This window comes from Conger conger, chromosome 1 (genome assembly GCF_963514075.1).
Source record: "Conger conger chromosome 1, fConCon1.1, whole genome shotgun sequence".
Lineage (NCBI taxonomy): Eukaryota > Metazoa > Chordata > Actinopteri > Anguilliformes > Congridae > Conger > Conger conger.
Window position 1 is genome coordinate 67,925,090 of NC_083760.1, and position 16,054 is coordinate 67,941,143.

Sequence of the window (16,054 nt, forward strand, 5' to 3'; positions counted from 1 at the left end):
GCACAAATGCATCTCCTCGAATTCATTGTAATGAAGCAGACTGTTCCTTAGTCCTGCTCCTTTGTAGACCACCTATCTGGTTTTTATTCTACCTGGACTCAATGAATCAATTCACATTTTATTTTATTTGCCAATTGTGTATGTCACCTATCAAAAATTATTATACTTTGTTGATTTGTGCTTCATAGGTAAGCAATATGCATTCATCTGTTTTTTCTTAGTTGGTTATTTGCATCATAGAACATAGAAAAGATATTAGTAGGCAGAGTCTATTAGCACGTGTGCCTCATTAATTTAGTCTAATTACAGCTAAAAGCACCACCAGTACCACTAATGAAGAAGTAGGAATATTGGGCCATTTTCAGATGTAATGTACCATTATGTAAAAATATAAGAAATTAAATTATTGGACCTTTGAAGTGATTATGAACAGATAGAGCAAAAGCCAACAAGCATGGGTCCTCCAGAAAATGAGTTTGACACCCCTGGCCAACTCTTCAGTCCCTCCCCCAGCTCACCTTGTAATCCCCTCCTGGGATTGATCCACTAACGCATGGCTGTCTGCTTCCTGCCACTGAAGAACCTTGAGAATTTAATGCACCTCACTCAGTCACATGATCTACGCATGACTGCATGACTCATCTGCATGGGGGAGTCTTTTTGGAATAACTGGGTGGGGTTGGGGGGTTAAACAACCATTGGAGAAGTGGTTTCAGCTAGTCTCGTATCTTTGGAGTGGACTTCCCATCTGTTGAGGTAGGATGAGTGTGCATATGAGCGTGGGTGTGTATGGTGAAGGGTTAGGCAAAAAATGAATGGCTGGCTGACCTCTTTTTGAGAAAAGGCGTGTTGTTACTGCTTGTTCATTTCATGATGGAGCAAAATGTGGGATAAGGATTTTCGTTGTCATGAATTTCTTTCTTTTTTTAAATATTCAGTCTACTTAAAATACTTCAATTCCAGAAGTTTCTATATGACTTCTTTTCTGAGGTATTCTGTCTCTTCTTTAGTCAAAGGCCAAAACAAGCCCAAAATCGGTGCTCTCAGCCATCCTGGTACCCCTCCCATGTTTTGCTACTGTATATAGAACAAGTGCACCTTGAGTCTTTCCTTTCTGTGGTGAGCAGTTTCTCCTTGTCTTCTCCATGTTCTTCTGTCTCCCCCTGCAGGAGGAGGACCTGAACTGCGTACGAGAGCGCTGGTCTGATGCCCTGGTGAAACGCAGGGAGTACCTGGATGAGCAGATCAAGAAAATCATCAACAAACAAGGTTAGAACCGTCAGCTACTATGACCAGGGGAACACCAGTCTCTGCTGTCCGTTGACACACAGTGAGATTATTTCATTCTGTATCCTCCTGAATCCTGCTGTCTCCCCCTCTCTACCGCACTGGTTTCTTCCCCTATTTCACTTCATTTCTTCTCCATCTCTTCTCTCTTTCCTTGTCTCGCTACCTTCTTCCCTCTCTCTTCCTCTCTTTCTCCATCCCCTCTCTGCAGAGAAGTCTGAGGAGGACGTGGAGCGAGAGGCCCGGCTGGTGGAGCAGTGGGTGGGTCTGACGGAGGAGAGGAACGCAGTGCTGGTGCCGGCACCTGGCAGCTGCATCCCCGGTGCCCCTGCAGACTGGTGAGTTATACTCCATATACCAACCTGCAGACTGGTGAGTTATACTCCATATACCAACCTGCAGACTGGTGAGTTATACTCCATATACCAACCTGCAGACTGGTGAGTTATACTCCATATACCAACCTGCAGACTGGTGAGTTATACTCCATATACCAACCTGCAGACTGGTGAGTTATACACCATATACCAACCTGCAGACTGGTGAGTTATACTCCATATACCAACCTGCAGACTGGTGAGTTATACTCCATATACCAACCTGCAGACTGGTGAGTTATACTCCATATACCAACCTGCAGACTGGTGAGTTATACTCCATATACCAACCTGCAGACTGGTGAGTTATACTCCATATACCAACCTGCAGACTGGTGAGTTATACTCCATATACCAACCTGCAGACTGGTGAGTTATACTCCATATACCAACCTGCAGACTGGTGAGTTATACTCCATATACCAACCTGCAGACTGGTGAGTTATACTCCATATACCAACCTGCAGACTGGGGAGTTATACTCCATATACCAACCTGCAGACTGGTGAGTTATACTATACACCAACCTGCACACTGGCCATACCCCAGTGACACCTGCAACTGATTATAAGTCGTGCTATATGAATAAATGTACAGTTCATCCTTTATAGTGAGCAGTTTTTATGTTTTGCTTGTTATTTATTTGTTTTTCACGTGGGGCTGGATGATTGTAACTAGTGATAATGTGTGCATTTGTGTGACTGTCTCAGGGTGCCCTCTGCAGGAATGGAGGTTCACATCCCTGTCCTCTTCCTGGATCTCAATGGTGAGATCACTTGCCTAATATAAATGACCTCGAGGGAATGAAAGTGCACAGTTAGATGTACCAGTCAAGCACACACAAACTAAATGGTTCTTAAATATTTGGCAAATCCCACCAAGTATGTTCTGATTTATGTTATGTGTCATATGATATATCTGAGATTGTAACTGAGCAAGCCTAGTTGCCACTCATGGGCCTGTGTTTTTGGAAAGTCTTTGCCAGTGTAGTTGTATTTGTTAACTCTCTTTGCCTTCACTCTCAGCGGACAGTCTGACGGTCAGTGAGCAGATGACTGGGCCCCACACTGCTGGAGTTAACTCCATCCTGCCCAAAGAGCACGGCAGCCAGTTCTTCTACCTGCCCATCATCCGACACAGTGATGACGAGGTAAAGCTCGCCTGCGCTGCCCCCTTTGGCTGGGAGGGAACGCTCACTGTCCTCTTCAGCAAGATGCAGTTATTCAAAGCTGTTCTTGGCTTTACATATCTGAACCCTGAGCATAACTGAATATTTGGAACTTCTGCTAGCCTTATGCCAACATCTCAAGGTTTGTTGAACTTTAGGAATTGCCCTGAACACTTTCAATACCTTGTTTTTTGGGAAAAGATTATGTTTTATCCCTCTTTGCAGAGACACCCTCCAGTTACTTTGTTTTTAATTCCATGATTTGTAAAAATTGTATAAATTATTGAGTAATGGCATCTGTTAATTGTACACAAATGATCATTGCTGATAATGCTCGTTCAGAAACCTGCTGTCAACCCACTGATTTTTGAGGAACCCGACATGCAGTTATGGAGCAAAATTTTCAGTTTATTCATCAATCAAATGTGACTTGTTTCCCTTTCATTATCACTTTTTTGCATCACTCATAATATCAAAGAATATCTTTCTCCTGAGCTTAAAAAGGTTGAATTGCTGCGTTCTTGTGTACATACTGAGCCACGTTATGTACTGTGTGTTAAATGCGCTCTAGCGTTGAATCTGTCTGCCCTTTCCCAGGTGCTGGCTGTGTGCTCCTGGGACTCCTCCATCCATGACTCGGTCCACCTGAACCGCGTCACCAGCCCCAGCGAGCGCATCTACCTGATCATCAAGGTGACTGTCCAGCTGAGCCACCCCGCCTCTATGGAGCTGGTCCTTCGCAAGAGGATTGCGGTCAACATCTACAACAAGCAGGTAAACATGTCGAGTCCATGCTACTTTGTCTCCCCCATTTCTCAGTATAAAACACTGATCCTCGATTCCTGAAAAAGCATGCATGCTTTTTACTATATGAAATGACATTATTTTACATTATTACTATTGTAGCTACTGTACATGTCTGCCTGCTTTCCCATCATACCTCATAGCCCTGCCTGTGATGCTGTTCATCGTAATGGTAAAGCTCACCTTCATCTCCCCCATTAGAGTTTCACACAGAGTCTGAAGAGACGGATGTCAATGAAGAATTTGCTCTACTCCTGTGGAGTCACGTACGAGATTGTGTCCAACATACCAAAGGTTTGGGTCTTAACCTTGCCCGGGTCCTCTGCCTTGCTGTAAACATTCGTATGTAGATACGTATGTGTTCATGGGCCATGCTGTCTCTGATATCCTGAATGAATACAGGTAAATTTAAGCAGATATTTTAAAGGGAAGTTTTGGAGAAGTCATCACTGTTCATTGAAATAAATCCCTCTTTAATTAATAATAGAGATGGAATGTGTTTTTAAGAGGGTATGGAAACAGTTTTGGTTCATGGGTCGCGTGCGCAGCAGCAGAGACTAAAAGGCTTCTGCGTCCGTCTGTCACGTGACCCGGCAGGCGTCTGAGGAGCCGGAGGAGAGGGAGACGCTGGCGCTCATGGCCGCGCGGGGGGAGAGCGAAGACTCCCACGACGGGGAGACGTACATCGAAAAGTACACCAGAGGGGTGCTGGAGGTGGAGAACATCCTGAGTCTGGAGAGGCTGAGACAGGTGGGTCTCAGAGACTGAGACAGCTCATCATCGCTCATCATCGCTCATAGTGTAGCGAGAGACACCCATTTTAGTTCAGCTTATGGGGGCCCGTCTGACCTGAGTTTAAGTCCACTTACCGATACCCACTGCTCGTGGAAAGAAATGGTCAGAAAATTGGAATATATTTGCTTCTGTCGTATGTTTACTTTTTCCCTATGAAATATTGCGAAATATTGAAATTATGTATTCCATAATATAAAACAATATATTGTTTGATTGATTGTTGATCCTAGGTGAGGAAGGAGTGTGAGGAAGGTGAATGAGTGGTAACAGATGAAGCACCTCTTTGACGGAATGCTCTGTGTGTGTGTGTGTGTGTGTGTGTGTGTGTTGTGTCTGCAGGCGGTAACAGTGAAGGAAGCGCTCTCTGCCAAAGGAAGACACATCCGGAGGAGCATAAGTACCCCCAACGTTCAGCATGTAATTATCCAGACCTTCCAGTAATGCACTGTGCTTCCCCTGAGCAGATTAGCATTGTTCACATAGGATTAGCCTTGCTGTCATACCCTGCTGGGTATCCTACTCGATCTTCCCTGTCCTTGCTAAACGTATAGCCACAAATACTGCAGTCAGTGAATAAAATTAAAATACTGTGATCTCAGAAGAAGTAGACTTGTGGGAACTAGGAGATATGGAGGCAGTCGTAGCACTTTTTTGGCCCTGTAATACCTTTAATACCCTGTGGAGTCCCATATTTTTTAAATCTGCTCAGCATAAAAATGTACTTCCATTTTTTCAAATTTATAAATGGAAAATAATACTTCTGTACTGAATATTCACAAATTCACTTGAATGTCTGAATATTCACAAATTATATCAAAATATTCACAAATTCTGCTGTGTTGTAGTGCTGTGCTGTGTTAGTAACTTTGCTTGGTTATTGTGTTTCAGGTGTCATGCAGCAAAACTGACTTAACAGGGTGTGAAGATGAAGATTTCAAGGTATTTATGATCAGGTGCACCGTGGTGTAAACAGCCATGTTGTCCAAAGCGTGATATCCAGCCCCTGCATACTTTCACTTCTACAGTCCGCCAGCATAGCCATTTGCGCCAGACCAAACATTCTGGCAGTCAAACCAAAGGTCAACCAGGGGTGGTTATTACTCAGTGAGCACAGGAATTCCCAGCCCACCAAAACTCTCCCTCCATTGGCAGTGTCTTGGCCAGTTATACTCTGACCAGCTGGAGCAGCACTCCCCAGAAAGTGTTTTGGCACGTTCGTAGCAAGCTTGTGCGCTTTGGCTGTAGGCCTTCTCATCGTGCCGAGGGTGTGTGCTTTCACTGAGATGCTCTTGTTGTTTGAACACCAGGTGCATTCTGAGAGTCAGCCGGACATCGCCAACTGCAGTTTCCCAGATGTTACACTGTGTAGCACCCTCCCCAGGGACTCACCCCACAAGAACAAGGAGTGTCCTGGTAAGACTTGACCATTCAGTAGTGTTTCAGTTCCTTCTGGGATGTCCTTTCTTCGATGGCTCTCACCCCTAGTTGCTTTGCAGTGGTTTCTCTGAACTTTATTTACCTCATGTGGTGTTGTTTGTTTTGGTGGGTGAAAGCATTCACACTCAGGTGTTGACCAAGCAACTGCACCGTGACCCACCGGAAAAGATTGGTCTCTTTCCTTGTGAACGGTGGTGCCTTATTGCTTGTGAGGAAAGAATAAATTAGATCATAAGTGGTCAGAGCTGACTCGGCATATCACAGAAGGCATGCATCAGAGCATGTCTGGGGCAACATTTTAGGAGTCTAACCAAGGCTGTGCTCTCGCTGCAGGGTTGGTTCCAGAGAGCCCCACGTTCTTCAACTCCAGCCCCTTCAAGGCCCTGTCTCCCCAGCCCCCCAAGTTCCTCAAGGCCCTGATGCCAGTGAAGGAGGAGAACAAGTGCAGGAGGTCCCTGGAGGCCCGGCCGCTGCTGGGACAGGAGGTAACATCTGCCGCTCTGTCGCTCTCTCGCTCCTTCATTCCCCCCATTATCTCACCTCCCCCCGTCTTCATCTTTCCATCCAGCTTTTTATCTATCTCACACACTCTTTCCCGCCTCACTCTATCGCTCTCTTCTTGTTATGTTGCCTTTTACTCTCTAGGTCTGTATTCATGTCAATCCTCATACATACATCCATTTTTCCTACACTGTACTGTAAGTGAACCTGAAAACATGGAACTGCAACCCCATATTATGAAACCAGCTGATAATTGCTAGTTATCTTGGCTTAGCCCTACTTGAAACATGAACAAACACTTCTTGCTCCACTGGCATAATCTTCTGGACAAAACGTTGCCTGTGAACTGAACTGGACTGGCATGACCTCAGTTGCATGAGCATGATTGACCAGTGTATGAGAATGTAGAGTGCATTAAGAACACACTAAGTAGACTTAACAAAAATGGCCACATATTCACTATAAACCACGGGAATATTCCTGTATATAACCTGTACTCTTTTGTGCTATCTTATTAACTGTATGCCCCCTACTACGGTCACAAAAAGACAAAATTGGGAATTTCACGTAGGGAAAAATACTTAGTCTGCTGTAAAAACAGGTTTAAATGGTTTAAACCAGCCACAGAATTTATAACAAAACAACTTGTGTAGTAAGAGTTGAAGGATGAGCACTTCTCAGTTGCTTAAGCTAATAAAAGGAAGGGAAGTGCTTGTGTATGTTGGATGATGTTTAGCTGTTAAGCAGGAGGTACTGCCTAAGTCCTATTAGCCTTTCCGTCTGCTTCCTCTGTAACCTGCAGTAATCAGCACTGATGTAATAATGGCAGTTCTGCCACATCAGTTGAAATTTATTGAACAATGGCTTGGCTTGCATTTACCAAATGGCTGACAGTTTCACCATAATGAGGTGAAGCAGCTTTCTTACAGGGTTTATGTACACTAATGTTAATTGATTGGTTAAACTGCCAAATGGTGATGTAACTGAAATACACAATTGTATTGAAAATGAAAAGGGTTTCATTTTCCAAAGTTTTTTTTTTCTGCAGTTAAAGGGATAGTTAATTTTATGGATCATTTAAACTATTGTTTCTCTTTTAATTTGTGATTGGCCCAGATAGTTTTTGTGTGCGCTGAAGGATACTTTAGATACTTGCAGTTTGTGGTCTAAAGCCAGAAAGTACAACCTCTCCTTTAGACCACTAAATACTCAATGCCTTGAACCACTATTGTAAAGCTGGCTAGCTGTCAGAAACTACTCTAAGACATCCTACATTGCATACACAACTGTCAAAACTGGGACTGTCAAAACACACACTAGAACTAAATATAGAATGAACAGACATCGATTGTTCCACAGGCAAATGTATGCAAAATATAAGAAAATATGTAGTACTGTATTTGCAGGTGTTTTCCTGGGGCAGTTATATATGGATCCGTTGTAGGAATTAGTGACTTTGTGGCCATTTAAAAAATGTAACTTATCAATTGAGTATGTGTGTGTGTATGTTTGTATAATATGTTACTCATTTTTGAGCTGTTTTGCGTGTATGCATTACTTGCCATTTGCTGCTAACCGCATGAAGACCGGAGACACCTGTGTGCATTTAACCATGTTTGATAACCCATCGACTGTGGCCAGCGCCTGCTCTGCGTGTGTGTGATGTTTGCCGCTGTTTGTTGTGTGTCTCGACCCCACAGCAGAGCATGCGCCCGTTTGCAGACCGCCCTGCGCTGGCCCCTCACTGCCCCTGGCGACGCCCGAGGGCAGGAAGTGAGGGCCACAGCGGCGGCAGGCAGCTCAGTCTAGGCTCAGAGCGCAGACACACACACCAACACACCCCCGTAAGTCCCACCTGCACGGACACGCCTGCCAGTCTCACACCCGCACCACGCCCTCAACGCACTGGCTCACCACGCCCTGGCTCCCGGCAGCAGGTGGGGCGCAGGGAGGAGGTATGCCAGGGCTTCTCAGTGTAAAGTCCAGCTAATACTGGGAGTGCAGAATTTACTGTAGATTTATGGCTAGCAGCTCTCATGCTCCTACTCACAGCACTGGATCCCTGCCCTTTCAGCATGTAGCGCACAGAGACACACATGTCACCCTAATGGACTCTGCTCTGTAGGTTTCTCATCCGTCCTTGCACCACGGTCTGGACCCCCGAGCGTATCAGTGCTGACTGTGTCTGATGGGGGTTCCGGTCAGCACAGCCCTGGATGCCTGAAATGTGCCTGTGCGCTGTGCATGCGGCTGAGTCCTGCAGTGCTATGACTACGCACGCCGGGTTGCCAATCAGTCGGTTTTTATATCGCGCTTTTACCAAGGGGCTGCCACAATGCGCTTCACTGTTTACCCTGGCCTGAACCCCCGCTGAGCAAATCAGAGACACCCGTGGCAAGGACACCCTCCCTGAAGGAACTTTGCAAGGACCCTTTCCTCTGCTGGGCTCAGGGTGTGGGTTCACCGATGGTCAGTCAGTTTTGATCAGAGAGAGGTTAAGTGGAGGCTAACTACTGTACCCGCACTGCATAGGACATCCATGCTTGTCTGAGCTCAGCTGATTGGATGGATGATCATGCAGCAGTGCACGGAGCCCCTATATCAGTTTGTTTTGTGACAGTAAGGATTTAAGTGATCTTAAAACATTATCTGGTGAGCTCAATTCTTAGAGATGAATAAAATACTGTCCCATTTACTGATGCTAGGTTCATAGCCATTTTCCTGTCCCAAACGGAAGTAGCATTTTTTTCAATTTAAATTACAGCGCGTTTTCCTACAACATAATATAATGTCAGTGGGAGGATTGCCTGTGCTCCCATCATACCATCTCCCCAGGCCTAGTTCATTATGTTTATATCGCATGCAGGCCTGCAATGCAATATTAACACCATGTTCCACAACTTCAGTAAACTAATACCTCAGTGTCACTTTCACAAGCTCTGCCAGGAGCCATCATACAGCACAGTCTTGAACTGACAGAACTGACCCAACTGGTGGAACACACCAAATCAAGTTTGGTAGTAATGTGTTTTCATGTTGTAGGGATTTACTGTTTAAGATATCCCACATGTGAAATCCAAACATGCATAGAAAAGATTTTAGGAGCAGGTGAAAGCGGGTGTATCAATTTATATTTCAGTCATTCACTAAATGCAATTATCTTCTTTTCATGTCATCAATATTGCAAATGTTACTTTGTGGCGGGAAGAGGCGATTCATCCTTGTATATGAATTTTTAAACAATGCAAAACTAAATGCTCAATCTGGCCAAGGACGGATTGTAAGTAAGGTAAGGGCTGTAGAAAACCTGTTCCAAGTGGGTGAGCTTTGACCCCTCTGAACAAACTTGTGAACATTTGAAATTGATATCAAGTGCTGAGGTTAGTTACTGATTAATTTCACATGAAGTGGCCCATTGTTTTCTTTTGGAACTTTAAAATCATCCTGTACCCTCTTTGACCTTCTTACTAGAGTCTGTCCATTTCATGAGCAATGAAGGATAGTCTTTTCTCAAACGATCTCTCGTTTAAATCTTTCAGTTCATTCTCGAAACTGATGACAGTGCAGAGCAGTTTCAAGGTATTTTGCCTACACTTTTAATGATAACATTTTCGATATCGTTTAATCTCCTGTCATTTTAAGAAAATTATTACTTCCGTGATGAATCTGGATGCCTGATTTGAGTCTGAATCAAGCACTGTAAATTTGTCCTGTTTATTGTGGTAAATGGTGGTGGGTTGGGGGTGCATATTGTGGTGTTTTTCTTCTATGAATCAGTCAGAAACAATTCAGTGTGCTCAGTATACAATCTCTGTTCAGCTTGTAATCATGTCTTGGTTCTTTGCTTGTATCCTTTGATCATGTGCAGTGGGATGTGGCTGCTTGCGTTGGGGCTGTTTGTGTTGGGTCTCACTGGGCTGTTGTTTGTGTTGGGTCTCACTGTTCCCCCGTTCGTCCAGGACTCTGAGGAAGAGGAGCCTGACTCAGGCACGCCGCCGGGGCAGCCGAGCATGCTGGGATTTGACGTGGACTCTCAGGAGTTCCCGGGCCTCCAGCCCTACATTCCGGAGGACTTTGCCAACTTTGAGGTGTACAACGCCACCCTGGAGGGCCGGGAGGGGACCCAGTGCAGACGGGCGGAGCTGGCTGTGGCCGGAGCCGCGGCGGGGGGGCGGAGCTTGGAGAAGGAGGTGTCGCGAAGCCCCACGGCCAGCAGCTGCACCAGCGGATACTTCTCCCACAGCGCCTCCAACGCCACGCTGTCCGACGTCCTCTTCACCGGCAGCGACAGCTCCGACCAGCTGAGCGCCCGCGACCCCGCCGACCTCCACGACTCCTCCCTCTCCGTCCGGAGGAGCTCGCTCCAAACCAAAAGTGCCTCAGGGGGAGAGCCTTCACTCACGCACCCAGGCCCGTACAGGAGCGCCTCGCCGGTCTGCACGCCCAACTGCTCCAACAGCGACCGGCCTAACGAGACGCCCGCCCAGTTCCCCCGGGGCTGCGTCCTCAGCGTCAGTCAGGAGTTCACCGACTTCAAGGGAGCTGAAGAGGGGGCCGAGGACGCGGGCCTGGACCGCTGTGAGGAGGACGGGTGGCAGTGTGGGGAAACGTGCCTTTTCTCAGGTCAGGAGGACCAGGGCGCGCCGCAAGCCTGCCACATGCACAACGGCAAAGAGCCGGTCCCCCCCACCTCCGAAGAGCCGCAGGGCCAGGGGAACGCCCCGCCCGCAGCAGAGCCCCCCCCAGGCCCCGACCAGCCCACCGACTCCTCCAGTGGGGACGAGGGCGCGCCCGTGGCCCAGCTCCCGGACTGGATGGCCCCCGGGGAGCGGGTGTGGGTGGGGGAGAAGGGCGGGATGGTGCACTATGTGGGAGGGGTGGAGTTCGCTGAGGGGATCTGGGTGGGAGTGCAACTGGATGTTCCAGCTGGTAAGTGAATCTGATGAAAACAATGATTCTGTTGATCATAGTACTGATTATACTGATAGAGGTAAAACACTAAAGTAGTTGTAGAAACGCTGATAAACGCACATACTGGTGAGAATGAAAGTGGCCGCAAAGTGACGTGCATGAACTTCTTGGTGGACAACAGGAAGCTTCCGTTTTCTATACGAGATGTTCAGCATCTATGTTTAGTTCTGCGTGTCCTCTGCTGATGTCACTGGTGACGGGTTACCTGACTTCCTGTCTCTCTAGGCAAGCACAACGGCACCGTTCAGGGACGGGTGTACTTCCGCTGTCCGGCTGGCCACGGCGTCTTCGTCAGACCGCCCCGTCTCTCCAGAGAGCCCACCAATTCGGGGAAAGGACCCCAGGCCCGCAGCACCCCCTCAAGGTCTTCCAGGTCTCATGAAAAACAGAGCAGGGGTTTGACCCAGGGGAACACGGAGGAGAGGAGCAGGGTGGAGCAGCGGGCCTCCCGAAACACCTCCCAGGACCACCGGCGATCCTGGAACAGCTGAGCAGAGATGGACTCCTCTTTGTAATCCTGTGTCACGCTTCATGGTTCTACCCCTAGGGATACACACTTCAACCATTACAACGCCCCCCCCCTTTTTGTCTTAATAAACCTGATAAGTGCATTTTTAAAGCTAATGTCACTGAATACGTTATATCAACTTTTTGCCATAAAATGTTGTTGTTTTTATTTTATTTCATTTTTTGTTTACGTGTTATGTTAGTTCCCGTTATGTCTGCCAGCCTGTAGAGAGCTGTGGCAAAGCAACCATCCAAGTTTCTGTCATTTCTGCCACTACTAATGAAGCTAGTCACCATGAGTATAATCAGAATCACTGTGTTCTTTCAGAGGAAAGAATGTACTTCCTGAAAAACAAGGATGTGAGAGCTGGGAAGATGTTTGGTTGAGTATATACCACTGCTGTTAACAAGTGAATATTTATGATGGTGGTTTAATTCATTATCAATATTATGAGTCACCAAAGAACTCAAAGTTTCTTAAAGATTCTGCTGTTAAAATGTCCCAAGTTTGTTGATGTGGTGTCTGGGTATATGTGTGTAAGTAATGTGGAAAGCTTAGTGCCATATGTCTGTTAATAGTCAAGGCCAAGCTCATGTGTTAACTATTTATCTCCTGTGTAAATCACGAATTGCCAGCCAGTTATCAAGTGAACGCCAAACCCCTTCTTCTACATTGAGAGATGAGAGCATGTGTTGACATTGCTGACCAAATGGTGTTTCTTTGGTATAGAGGGTGACCAGGCATCCCAGTTGGGTTGAACCACATTTGCTACTACAAGAAGCCTCCTATGGGGGGGGAAGAAGAAAATGAGAGCCCCCAGTGTGTGCTTTTGCTATGCAATTTGCACATTGTGTCAGTAACTGATTTAATTTTAGGCCTAGCCATTATAATGCCTTACTGCCCTGTTAATGTACAGGGAGGGAGGGAGACTGTTCTGTGGATATAGTGTCTTTCCTGTGACCATATTTCCTGTGACCCAACAAGGACACACCCTGCATATGACGTAATGCCTAGGAGCATTTAAATAACCAACTCACTGGCCTGTGTGTCAGTATGTCTGAAACAGTGTTACTGCGACTGCAAGTCATTGTATGTGTGCTTGACTGAATGACTGACTTCTTGTTTTAAGTCTACGTAAAGGTACTCATGCAAATATATAGATAATAAATATATATTTTTGGAGGAAAGGATTATGTGTTGTAAGGGGCAATATCAAGAAAATGAGAAAAATATGTATATATATTAGTTTTGTATACTGAATGATAGTGGGTCATCTGCACTCTGCTTGAAAAAGTAACTTTTAAAGGGAGTATTATGGTGTAAAGAGCTGTGGATCTGACAGGATGTCAGAGGAGTAAACGAATGCTGTAATTTTGAGAAAATGAGAGGAAAACCCAGGACCTTACTTTAAAGAAGAGGACAAAGCTGCTCTCCTTCATGAGGAGTTGTAAATACATCCTTATCTGAACATAATGTTTTCCTATATTATAATGTACAGAATTGTAATTTATATTGTATTTCATCGAAACTGTTTTAATCAATGAAAAAGTGTTTTAGAATACAGAGTTTACAATCGATTGGCTGTGTTGCTCTTTATTTGTTTTAAAATTAATTCAACACAATTTGTTTTGGATATGTCATTGGCTACTAAAGCTAAGCTTTTTTTTAAACATTTTCACGAATGGATTACCATATCTTGATTTTCTCTAATATTTGGATCATTCTTTCTGATACTTTACTCTGCATCTTTAATACACATCCCACATTCTTCTTCCAGCGTTTACATGTAATTATCTACTGATTCCATTGAATATATGGGTGATTCTGCGATTGGGGTACCATTTTGTAGTTTCTTTTCAACACTGAATCCAATAAAACCATTGAACCATTCAAAAAATGTGTGTACCCATTCTCAGGTAGTAATATCCAATTTTTTACAAGGTTTCTTTGCTGATGATGGTTGTGTTTTGTTCAACCCTGTTACCAAAACTTTGTTTGAATATAATTGTTTGAATATAATTTCCAAGTGTATTAAATAAATCCTTTATTTCTCCCAATAAAATGAAGAATGCAATTAAGATTTTTTTTCAAATTAATGGCTACATTAAAATTATGATATTTTGATAAATTATGATAAAATCAAAAGTATTGATATTTGTTCCAAGGAAATTGATAGGGTAGCAGGGCTGAAAAGGACAGCATAGAATTATTCAGTTAATTACTTTCATTGGAATTATATTTTAGTTATTTCTATAATGTCATTTTCAGCTAATGTAATTTATCCATTTTAGTTTTGAATCATATGATGACATCAGGCAGCACGGATGGTGCAGTGGGTAGCACTGCCGCCTCACAGCAAGGAGGTCCTGGGTTCGAATCCCCCTCTGTGTGGAGTTTGCATGTTCTCCCCGTGTCTGCGTGGGTTTCCTCCGGGTACTCCGGTTTCCTCCCACAGTCCTAAGCCATGCAGGTTAGGCTGATTGGAGAGTCTAAATTGCCCATAGGTATGAGTGTGTTGAGTGAATGGTGTGTGTGCCCTGCGATGGACTGGCGACCTGTCCAGGGTGTATTCCTGCCTTTCGCCCAATGTATGCTGGGATAGGCTCCAGCTCCCTGTGACCCTGTTCAGGATAAGCAGGTTAGGATAATTAATTAATTAATTAATTAATGATGACATCAGTCACAAATGTCATACGAGATAACAGAGATTAATTTATTTGCTCTAATTACCACCTAGTAACCAGTAAATATTTAAGGTGACATCTCAACAAGTAAGTATTGCTCTGGAAATAAAACCTCTATAAATACTACTATTTATTTTATAAGATTGTATATTACAGGTCAATGTGTTCAGGTTTCTTACACAAAACTTGAGAATATACAGAGAAATGTAATCCAATCTGTACAATATCTGAAAATGCTTTCTAGTACATGACACCACTTGTGTTCTCAACTCAATCCAATTTAAATTATGCATTTTTACTACAAGGCTGTTATCCAGCCTTCTTGAATTTGTATAGTAATTGACCCACATATACTAAATGTGGGTAACTAGTGCCCATGCTAATGACACGAGGACAATTCTAATCTAATTCTAATTGATCTAAAAAATTTTAAAAAATAAAAATTGAATGATTTATTAAAACCTATACTTTTGGTAACCGGGTTGGACTATGAGAGTGACCTCGGTCAATATCACCAGTATAATACCAGTGACAATACAGAAGCAATAATTGAATGACTTATTTTTCTTTTTCACCATGACCTTCAGGAAGTTTAGATGAGACAACTTTCTGTTGAACATGTGACTTGTGGAATATTCACACTTTCATAGGGGTGAATGTATTCAGGAAAGTTACATGTAGGTTGCTGTAAATTACCCTTTACATAAGTGCAAAAAGTAATTTTCCATTACATGCATATCTGTACATTTAATATCAGTGGGATGCAAATGGAACCCCAATCATGGAATCACCCATATTTGATTAACCAAATGTAGCTTCTATCAGGCCACGCTTTCATTTTGGAGCACACATTTAAACAATTCAGCATTCTACTTCAAGAACATATGTACTTCGGATCTTCTCAAGACTTGTAATATTTCAAACTGAAGACAAACGAATCAAAAAAAAAAATTATATTCACTAGTTGATACCTGTATTTTTGGACTTCACAATATAAAGACACTACTGCCCAAACGAGTCTTAATACTAATGCTTTTTTCCCCCACAAGATTTTCTCCAGCAAAAATTAGTCTACATATACAGATTAGACAATTACCACAAAGTGACAATGAGTACAGTCAAATTTAGGATTAAAGTAACGTTAAATGCAAGTTCTCACAGCAAAGGGCGAATAGAATTGTATTAATTTCATTGCATTATTCGGTTTCCTTTAATATTGGGTGTAACATTTGATTGGTAGGCATTGGGCGAATGTATTCATGAATTTACACTCTGAGATAAGTGACAGAAAAGACCCCACTTTAAGTAAGACGTAAAAAAAAATTAAAAAAAAAAAATTAATAATAATAAAAAAGCCATAAATTTGACTTTTGGATATATAATGCGTATATGCGTATGTATATGGTTTTAATAAAACGTGTTTTAATATTATTATTGTTATGATTATTATTAGTAGTAGTAGTCGTATTCGCTCTAAAGCCATATGTTTGCTTGTTCTTTTCGTTTTCTAAGATTAAAAGCG

At 43.8% G+C, this 16,054-nt stretch overlaps 1 protein-coding gene across 4 annotated transcripts in view; it reads left to right on the forward strand.

Moving 5' to 3' along the window:
* kif13a (kinesin family member 13A) overlaps positions 1 to 13,425 on the forward strand; it is a 69,792-nt gene extending 56,367 nt beyond the window's left edge. For 3 of the 4 annotated variants that reach the window (XM_061233742.1, XM_061233751.1, XM_061233760.1), the window contains 14 exons: positions 1,170 to 1,269; positions 1,499 to 1,625; positions 2,375 to 2,430; positions 2,690 to 2,814; positions 3,430 to 3,606; positions 3,838 to 3,930; positions 4,234 to 4,386; positions 4,771 to 4,848; positions 5,320 to 5,370; positions 5,739 to 5,844; positions 6,202 to 6,353; positions 8,070 to 8,213; positions 10,329 to 11,298; positions 11,566 to 13,425. In XM_061233742.1, the coding sequence (XP_061089726.1) occupies positions 1,170 to 1,269; positions 1,499 to 1,625; positions 2,375 to 2,430; positions 2,690 to 2,814; positions 3,430 to 3,606; positions 3,838 to 3,930; positions 4,234 to 4,386; positions 4,771 to 4,848; positions 5,320 to 5,370; positions 5,739 to 5,844; positions 6,202 to 6,353; positions 8,070 to 8,213; positions 10,329 to 11,298; positions 11,566 to 11,831 (2,598 nt within the window). In that variant the 3' untranslated portion in view covers positions 11,832 to 13,425. The remainder of the gene's footprint in view (positions 1 to 1,169; positions 1,270 to 1,498; positions 1,626 to 2,374; positions 2,431 to 2,689; positions 2,815 to 3,429; positions 3,607 to 3,837; positions 3,931 to 4,233; positions 4,387 to 4,770; positions 4,849 to 5,319; positions 5,371 to 5,738; positions 5,845 to 6,201; positions 6,354 to 8,069; positions 8,214 to 10,328; positions 11,299 to 11,565) is intronic. The other variant, XM_061233769.1, reaches the window with a different exon arrangement.
* Positions 13,426 to 16,054: the final 2,629 nt, after the last annotated feature.